Source organism: Ornithodoros turicata, chromosome 1 (assembly GCF_037126465.1).
Source record: "Ornithodoros turicata isolate Travis chromosome 1, ASM3712646v1, whole genome shotgun sequence".
NCBI lineage: Eukaryota > Metazoa > Arthropoda > Arachnida > Ixodida > Argasidae > Ornithodoros > Ornithodoros turicata.
The window spans coordinates 190,876,019-190,885,946 of NC_088201.1; the positions used below are offsets into that span (position 1 = coordinate 190,876,019).

The 9,928-nt window shown below is 49.5% G+C and overlaps 1 protein-coding gene across 1 annotated transcript; it reads left to right on the forward strand.

Annotated features, from left to right (window-relative positions):
• The first annotated feature begins 3,525 nt into the window (after nucleotides 1-3,525).
• On the forward strand, nucleotides 3,526-9,476 carry LOC135392575 (uncharacterized). The gene is made up of 4 exons (XM_064623284.1): nucleotides 3,526-3,760; nucleotides 7,620-7,694; nucleotides 7,762-9,286; nucleotides 9,344-9,476. The coding sequence occupies exons 1-4, from the start codon at nucleotides 3,526-3,528 to the stop codon at nucleotides 9,462-9,464; spliced, it is 1,956 nt and encodes a 651-aa protein (XP_064479354.1). The 3' UTR covers nucleotides 9,465-9,476.
• The last annotated feature ends 452 nt before the right edge of the window (nucleotides 9,477-9,928 follow it).

The window sequence follows — 9,928 nt, forward strand, 5'->3', positions numbered from 1 at the left end:
AACAGTCACTGTCTATTTTCTTGCCTCAATTTTTATTTTGGTTGAAGTCGTTTGATACGAATTTTTTTCCGCTATCCCGTGAGATTCATATCATCGAGATTCTACTGTGGTACACAACACAGAAGAAGCACAAGGGGCAACATTTCTCTGGCCCTGAGGAATACAACGAACAACACACGGAACAGTAGTCGAAAGCACGAGAGTTGTGATGTATCGTCGACTGTGCTCCTTTCTGTGCAAAATGTAAACAAATGATGACCCGCAAGGCGCGGCGTACAGCCGCTCCGTGCAGTACAACTCCTATCTCCTGACCAATCAGCAGCGCTTTTCTCCTCTGTGTTCCCACTGGGTTCTGTGCTGGCTGCAGCTGAGATCGATGAGGAATGGGGCGAGTACTGCTAAAGTGTAAAGTCACACTTTCAGAAAGGACTTTCTAAAGGCACACTTTCAGAAAGGACTGACACAGTTGGCTGATGCCATAGCAGGAAATTATGATTTATCCAGAATGATGATTGATTGATTGATTGATTATGTGTTTAATGGCACAAAGGCAACAAAGGCCATAGAGCGCCAAAACTATGCTGAGTGTGTCGGAGACGATTATGGGAAAGATGATGTGAGAGAGAGTGTGGTAGTTAAAACCTATCTACAGGTATGAGCGATGAGCGATGATTGATTGACCAGGATAAGAGAGAGGGGGATGACGATAGCAAGCGAGCAGAATGATGAAGGCTTCCTTCCTAAAAAGAGTAAGAACTAGAATTCGGTTGTGGGGGTTGGAGAAAGAGATTGAAAAAGACTCGCTAAGGGAAGTAATAAATATTAGGAATGGGCTTAGCATCAGCGAAGACGATGTCAAAATCATCTCCAGCCAGCAACAGGGGGGTTTCTGTTAATTACATTGTAGAAGTTGCTCCTGAGGAGGCGGTGTCCCTTGTGACAAAGCATAGATTAAATATGGGCTGGTCTATCCAGTCTATACACCAATGGACTTTTGTTCTAAAAATGGCTATGGTACCAGGTGACCAAAGGGACCAGATGTTCTCAATTGAACAGCTTTGTAGCTTTCACAATTAAAAACCTAATGACTGAACGTCAATTAGGACATTGCCTTACCAGTTTCCTGGTGCCCTCTTGAGGAGTGCCCTTCAGCATATGCTATATTGCAACTCACTTAGTGTCGAAAAAAGTGATATGTATATTTCTTTTTAAAATCTGTTCGCATTTAGCTGGGACACCCTATATAGTGCAAGTACGAGGGAGAAGGAGACGACATAAAATGCAAATATACAACTGAACATAAGGATGTGAACCACTAATGCCAACATGTCGCCATGTGCAGTTCATGTCCTTGTGGTCAATTGTATTTGCAATTTACGTCGCCTCCTCCCTCTTATATACAATGGTATATTTCTCTTGGATGTATTCTCTGTGTAACCTGAAGACTTGCAGCATCCGCACGAGAGCTTGGTCAATTAAGTTTGTCATGTTTCATTCTTTGTAATTTGTTTGTACCTGTTGAGCTGTCTAGCAGTATGTCAGACATGTTGATTCTTAGTTTTCAGGTGCCTATCACGAGTATATATGCTTAGCCAATGAAAGTCGTGCCGTAAAGGCTTGTCCATCGAGTCACTCAGCACTCAACAGAATTGTCAGTGACAAAATTCAGTACCTGTCTAAAAAGAATTGATAAATGTATTTTCCCTATTCAGCTCAATTTTGTTTGCTATGATGAGTACAGCTATATGTTACGCACTACACGTACTGTACCACGTGCATACCAAAATGCCACAGAACACGTGCTAAAAAGTAAATGTGCATCAAAACACTGCAGGAATCCTGCAACCTACAATTCCAGCAAAACACTTTGCTGCACAATAGCTCAATTACAGTGAAACACAGCAGCGCTGCTGTATACAGCAGGATTGCAGTACAGCAGAGCGCCTAAATTCCCAGCGTTCCTGTTGTATTCTGCTGTATTAGGCTGCAGCAAGTTTACAGCACATTTACAACTTATATTTTTGACAGGGGTAACCTGCACATGACAGAAGCTCGACTACTGGTATGATTTATTCGATTCATTTTCCAATGAAGCAACAACTACAAAATCGTAGTCGAAGGTGTTGGAAGACAAAGGATTTGCTGGCACTTGTTCAAAAGAAAAATACATTATACAAAATAATTTATAATTTCTAGGAAGTTTGAGGAATTCTTGACTTTCGAACGCATATCAAAGCTTGATAACTGTAGGCAGGCTATGGCATATCGCAAAGCAGTTAACACAAATAATAAGGCACTCCTGTGATTGTTCACCGTTATTGTGCTAAACAAAAAACTATCCACTTCGTACATGTCATAGCTGGCATGCTCCTGGTCCCCGAACCAGTTACGGGAAATAGTTGTTGAATTTTGCTAGCCCACCGCTTCTTGATGCGTGTAAAGGTAGCAATATTGATGTTTTAGTGCAGATAAAAAACAGCTTGTCATCGATGATTTCACAGGAGTTAAAATAAATCTGCTGGCAACGTATCCACTATTCTTCTTTGCGTATCTTGACACTGTATATAAGACATTCACTTCTCTCCATTTTCAGTGTTTACGGGCAAAGCAACCAGTGGAGGCTTATGCCTTTTTTATAAGGATGACGTCTAAAAATTTGTGACGGAAAGCCAAAGTACCATGATTGCTGGCGACTTTAATTGTATCTTGGACAAAGACAAGAACTTGTCCGTAGGAAGGCACTTGAATTCCAAAGGGGCCAGGGAATTGGAATGTTTACTGCAAAAATATGGTCAACTTATGAGTACATACCCCAAGATGGAGACAGGCAGTATACCTGTATATGGAAAGGAAAGTCTGCAACCAGACTGGACAGATTTTACTGCACAGTGAATTTAAGTGCAACGGAAGTTAACATAGCCGTCATAGGCTCAACTGGATTGATAGACCATAAGTAAGGCCCTTCCTTTTCACGGAATTGTGGGTCTGAATATGAGGATTTGCGCGGAATTTCGCGGAACCGCACGCTTAACTCAGTTGATGCGTGAGCTGAACGGGCTTTGCTCGTGTCGGGTCGGCTTGCATCACAGCGGAGATGTGCCAACCAGATAAGGCGCCGTTGGCAACGCTGGTTGCGCCGTGGGACTTACTAGGACGCGCTGTTTAGCGTTGTCTACTCGCTACAGCCACTAGATCATCATCATCATGATCATCATCAATACTTGTTTCGTTTCGTTCGACATTCACGCTCGTATCGCGTGTACGTTCACCGAGCATGCGATGTCTAAACGCTCGTACTTGGGAAGCAAAGACGCAAAACAGCGAGTTCGTGAATACAGTGTTGAAGATTTCTACGAGGATGGCGGCATAATCTTTTGTCGTTATTGCGCGAAAAATCATCGCAAGTAAACAATCGACGATCACATAAAGAGTAACAGCCATAGAAAGAACGCCGAAAAAGGAAATGTACAGGCTTCTGGATCGGGTCTGCAGAAGCAGTCTAAGCTGCAGACATTGGAGACAGTGATGACAGCGAAGGAAGCAAGAGACGACCTGGTGCTGGAGTTCCAGGACACGCTTGTATCAGCGAACATACCAACTGAAAAGATTGATCATCCAAAGCTGCGAAACTTCTTGAAAACGCGTGTCGCAAACGGGGGCTCCGTCCTGTTGTCCATCCCTTTGCGGAAAAGACTTCCAGAGTTGTTCAGGTACCAGTTGGCCCTAAAAGGATATGTTCAAAGGCGCCACAGTTTCAGTGGTGGGGATGATAGGGCAATTAAGTCAGTAGAAAACGTACTGTTTGTGAAGGCATCACCGAGTAACGTTTCGTTACGGCCAGCCCTTGTGGATGTGACGTTCACAGAAGAGGTCAACGCCGTTGTCAAATTGTCATGAAAGCTCTCACTACGTACGGTGTTGAGATTGAAGATGTGACGGCACGCCGTACATGAAAAAGTCATTTCGCGAGTGCATTAAGCCGCTTTGCCGAAATGCGGTGTGCGTGACGTGCGTCGCTCACAGCATCAATATAGTCTGCTCTACAATGCACAAGTCATTTCCCTTGGTTGACAGTTTCGTCGCGGAAATGATTGATTGATTGATTATGTGTTTAATGGCACAAAGGCAACAAAAGCCATAGAGCGCCAAAACCATGGTGAGTGTGTCGGAGATGATTATGGGAAAGAAGAGAAGAGAAGCCGAAGCCGAAGCTGAAATGAAGAGAGCCTCTCAACTCTCCAGCGGGAAACGTGCACTATACATACCGTCTAAACACATCGTCTACATACCCACAAAACAGTTAGAATCCCAAAGGCAAAACGCAAAACTTGAGATCCGCGGCCGACGTCCTCACACATCAACGTTTCAAAACAGACTGATTGAACTAGTGATGTGTCGTTCGCGAATTAACAGTTCGGAATGAACGAATCCCGGGCACAAACTGAGTGAACTCATTCACTATTGTCGATCGTACTCGTTCACCAGTTCACTTAGACGTCCCTGTTTTGTCAGGTTTCGCTGCGTTCGCTTCACAGTTTCTCGTTTCTCCACTCTCCTCCATAGACCTGTGCGCCGATGCCACTTTGACCGGTGGCGTCGTAGAGCCGGTTTTGTCACCAGCGGCGCGAGAGCGTAAACGCGTAAGCCGTCCACAAGCATACGCAAGCGCTGCTGGCCTGCGAGGTCTATACTGTCTAGACTACACTCGCCTTCCTTCCTTCCTTATTATGGGTTTAGAGTGGTCAGCCAGACGGTATGGCTTGCAACTCTTACACTCGCCGCCAGCGCTAGGCTACACTCTAGGCAGCGCCTCCTTTATTATAAAGGAGGCTGGAATTTATAAAGGAATTTATTAAGGAGGCGGTGCTCTAGGCTACACTCGCCGAGCTGGCGGCGTCAGCGCGCGGAGAAATGGCGGCGGCGGCGCACAGGTCTACCCTCCAGTCGATGGTGCGCGTGTCGCCATCAATGTTCGCCGCTGTAAAGCAGTGTTGAACGCATGCGCGGTAGTTAGCCAGGCGAAGCTCTGCGCGTGTGTCCCGAATATCTGATGTGTTCGTTCAAATCAGTGAACATTAGGGACTCGTTCGAAAGATTCGTTCGCGAATCATTGACGCCAGTAGGTCATGTGACCCTGATCATTACTAGTTTTCTATGTGGAGCCTCTACCGTAGCTACTGACGCGCCAAATTCGTAGGCAGGCACCAGGGGACTGGTTTAAGATTTCTAAGTACTGATCATTACTAAATATGCACGTGAAAAACACGTCCGCCATCTCACATACTAGCCAGAAAGGGCCTTTTCCGGTATACGTGACAAATAACTTGGATTTATCGAGCGCAGATACGGAGCGCGAGCCGATCATAAACAAAAAAATCAGAAAACACATTTTTGATTCTGAATACTTCCACCCATACGACGTCCGCCACAAACCCAATGGGAATTTGCCGACTACCGATGATCGGCCGGCCATCGGCAGTCGGTCGGCAAACGACTTCAGTGGCCGAGAATGCTTGAGACAAGCACGGGCCAATGTCACTAACAGTGTATGTTGGCCAACGAACGCTGGCCCACAACATGCCCTAACACCTTGTTGGCGTGTCGTTAAAGCCTTGGCATACATCGTCTGGTCAACATCGGGTGGTCATCGCGAAGAGAATCACCAAAAAGAACGCCCAGCCGCACTTTTTTCGGTAATAGCAAGACATATTACGAGATTTAAACTGTATCCTGTTCTCTACCCAAGTGGAAAGTGACGACTGCCAACCATCGGCCAATGGTCGGTTTTTGGTCGGCGAATGCACCTTCAGTCACCTTCAATGCACCACCGTCAGTATCATGTCGCTCACAGTGTTGACGAACGACGTTGTGCGGCGATTTGTGGGCGGACTATTGAGAGTTTTGCATAATATAGGCGAGCCAATGTCGGCCATGCAGTGCAAAGAAACCCGAAAACAATACATCTGCTACTAGAAACAGACAAGAAAAAACACTTTGACAAAAAGTCAGATGACAGTTGGCAAACGACTCTTTCTCCAAGCCTATGTTGGCGCAAAGTTGCATAGCGACAGACAGAGCGCGGTTCTGCAAGCCGTCGGTCAGGGGAGATCTATACCAAGAACGAGCTCGTTGGCCAAGTACTTGCCAAGCACGGCTAGGTTGGCCAGCCAAACTCTTGCCAAGCTTTGTCCAATCTCGGTATGTTTCCTTGGGGAGAAGGATTGATTGCTTGATTATGTGTTTAATGGCACAAAGGCAACAAAGGCCATAGAGCGCCAAAACTATGCTGAGTGTGTCGGAGACGATTATGGGAAAGATGATGTGAGAGACCGGCTTTGAGTCCTTCTGTTCTCCACAATGGTTATAAAAACATGAGTATGAATAACGCCCACCCAAAGTCGGGCCTACTTCTCTATGGCTGTGGGGCCAGTCGGCCCATCAATAAAAATAGATTGCTGGCTAAGATGGAGCCGGGAGATCCTGAGCTGTAACCAACCTCGGTTTTATGCTGGCACTACATTGGTCCTATGTCGTTTACGTCGGGCATGTACGTTGGCCCAACCTCCAGCTGATTAAGTTGTGCCGTGTTAGGCCAATGTCAATCGCTGACCTTGGCCCGGTAACTTTTACCTAGGTCGGGCTGACAACTTTTAGTCTGACACCGTACATTGGGCCGGCTTTGTGCCGACGTTGTTTTTCCCCTTGGGAAGCTCGATATCGACGCGCCGTAGTGAACCAACGCCAAGATTTCAAAGGAGACCAGCAAGAGCAACACGCAATTGTACGCAGCGAGTCGCGGAGTACCGAAGAACCAGTGCGCCGTTTGAGAGCAAACGATTCCGTTGCTCTTTGATTCAGCTCGCGAGTGAACGGTTCTCCTATTCCTTCGATTCAGTTGAGTTCTCTATCGTTCTTCGATCCCCGGCTTTGCGACTCGCCTTCAGTGCTCTCTGATTCATCCCATATCGTGGGGCTTGGCCAATCACAAACCGGTAAGCTCTCAGTGTGACCAATCGAACACGTGGCCTGTCATACACTCGCAGAAGTCCGTTTTGCAGTGTGCACACGATTGTGTATCGCGGCCTTTTGTGGTGCGTGTGTGATCGACTACCACGGTACCGTCTCTCCTCTACGAGGGAGTACCGGTAAGCGGTAGAGTAGTCTATCTACAAAGAGCTAGTTCACTAATAACTAGTAACAGGAAGTAAAGTATATAAACATAGTACATTGTTGTTTTTTTTCTCGCTGTAATGAAGCATAGTAACCCAAAGAGACGTACTCCCCGGTGTGCGGCATTTAGAGAGCCTGTCTTTGGCAAGCTGCCATAGAGTGTTTCTCATCGGCACGCCGGCTGTGAACGCGCTGATTGGTCAAATTTTTCTTGTAGATATCCTCTTGTATTTCTGTATATTTCTTATATCTGTATTTCTTGTATATATATAGATATGAATGCTGTGGAAAATGTAAACACCGTTCATGTCGGGTCGCTCTCGGCTCTTGTCGAGTGAGGACGTGTTTTGGGATCCTCCTAACCTCGAGTTAGCGCCTCCCAGCCTTAACAGCCCTTTTCACGGCTAAGTGCCTCGTTCGTTCACCCTTTTCTATTTTTTCTTTTCCAGGAATGAGCCTCGAGCAGGATCCCGACATGCTGCTACCGCAGGCGACCCCGTCGCGGGACCACGTGGCAGAGAAGGGTTTCCCATCCACGCCGGTGAAACGCCCAAGGCAATAATTCTCTGATGATGTTTCACTTCCTTCCAGGTCCCGCAGCACGAGCGCTGCCAGCCACGTGCAAAAGGACGAAAACGACGACGACGGCTTCGTCACCGTCGTGTTACAAGAAGTCAAGAAAGGCCGGCATCCCAGTGGTCTTCGCTCCCGTGGACCCCCAGGTAAGTCTTCTTAACACTGACCCCAATCTTATTGCTGCCCAGATCCTAAAATCCACCCAAAAGCGTGTGAGGAACCACCGTTTCTCGAAGAACGGAAGCCTGACGGTGACGGTCGCCTCGCTCCAAGCTGCCAAGGCCCTGCTCGGCGTCACGTGCCTCGGAAACAACGCCGTCACCACCCAGATCCCGGAGTCCTATGCCAGGAACGTGGAAAAGATCGTCGGTGTCAACTCCAGCTGCACGGATCCCCAGTGCTGGAATACCTGCGGCCCAACCAGGACCCAGACAACGAGCAGCGTCGTCGTCACCTTCAAGAGCGACATCGCCATGCCCGAGGAAATGCCGCTGGGCTTCAACAAGTTCAAGGTAAGCGAGTACTTCTCACCCACCCAGTGTTATCGTTGCCAGGGCTTCGGGCACGTCGCCAAGTACTACCGTCGGTCGGAGCGCTGCCGTGCCTGCGCCGGGAGCCACGCTTTCAAGGACTGCACGACGCGGAAGGAGCAACGGTGCGCCAACTGCGGAGGACCACACCCAACCAGCTTTGGAGGATGCCCCAAGAGGAAGGTCGCCATCGCAGCTGTGAAGACCGACGCCTGCGAGGTCCCCTCGTCCCATAGCGGCCGCATCAACCCTGCTGTCGTGAAGCCAACGCGCCCAGCACCCGTCCGCAGCGCCGACGCCTTCTTAGCACTGCCGAAGCCAGCGGCCCCTGCCAAGAAGCCCGCAGGAGCGAAACCGGTCTCAGGTAAGTGTTCTGACACTAATGCTACCCCCAGTGTTTGGGATCTGCCCAGGGACCCTGCCCCGACCAAGAGACAGCCGCCGCCCGCCGCCGACAGAGCAAAGAGGACGACGCCGGCCCCTCCCAAGCCTGCTGTACAGGAAGCTGCTGCCAAGCCGGAACCTGCACCTCCCCAGGGCACCCAGCTGGTGATGATGTTGGTCCCCCTGCTCATCACAGCCTTCCATGCCATGCTGGCTGCCATCCCAGCTGCCAGCAACATCCCAGAAGTCCAAGCCTTCAAGGTAATGGAACCAATGCTTGCCAGTCTGCTTTCTATACTTTCAGTTATGGACAGTAAGCCCCACCGAAGTCAGCAACCCCCTGCACCGGCCTTCCCACGTGTCCTGCAATGGAACTGCGCCGGACTACGACCCAGGCTGGCCGAGCTCAAGCAACGCCTCACTAAGACCAGCTGCAGCTCATCTGCTTCCAGGAATGCAACATCCCGGACACGATGGGGCTACCAGGCTTCATCATGTACACCTCTCCCAGCATACCACACTTTGGTCACGGCTGCACGGCGGTCTTCGTCGCAAGGCTCCTGGCACAAACTCAGCTGCCCACAGACCAGCTGTCGTCGGCCGTGGTCGAGGTCACAGCTGCAAAGGTAACTTTTGGAAAGAAAGAACGAACTCACTGTCGCCTCTGTTTACATCCGTCCCAGCTCAACGATTACGGTGGACCGGATACCTGACGACTTCCAACAGCAAGTGCAGTCCTCCCTGCCAGGCCCTCTGTGGAGACCTCAACGCGCACCATCCGCTCTGGGGTTCCTGCGACGCTGACCGCCGTGGCCGACGCCTAGTGCAGTCCATGGAGGACTGCAGCCTGCTCGTCGCTAACACAGGTGAGATAACATTTTACAGGCCACCAGTATCCAGTGCTATCGACGTCACCCTGCACACCCCGGACGTTCCTGCCAATGGGAAGTCGGAATGGACAGCTGGGGCAGCGACCACTTCCCATTCGACGTGACCCTGACCTACAAGCACCGAGCCCCGAAGCGACGAACCACCATCGTCGTGTGGGACTCCTTCCGAGCCTGCCTGGACGGAACCCCAGCCTCCCAGGACATCTACGAGGACATCAGGACAGCCCTGGCCGCCGCAACCAAGTCCGGGACAGCGACAGCAACCGGCCCGAAACCTGACCTGAAGTACTTCCGTCTGTGTGCTACGAGGCGCCGCGCACAGAGGTCCCTGCGTCGGAACCACTCCCCCAGGTGCCTGACAGCATACCGACGAGTTTC

Excerpts from the sequence above, each read along its gene's own strand:
- LOC135392575 (XM_064623284.1), top strand. The coding sequence starts at position 3,526 with ATGACAGCGAAGGAAGCAAGAGACGACCTGGTGCTGGAGTTCCAGGAC. Across the intron at positions 7,695-7,761 it reads GGACCACGTGGCAGAGAAGG|GTCCCGCAGCACGAGCGCTG; the intron begins GTTTCCCATCCA and ends ACTTCCTTCCAG. Across the intron at positions 9,287-9,343 it reads TCGAGGTCACAGCTGCAAAG|CTCAACGATTACGGTGGACC; the intron begins GTAACTTTTGGA and ends CATCCGTCCCAG.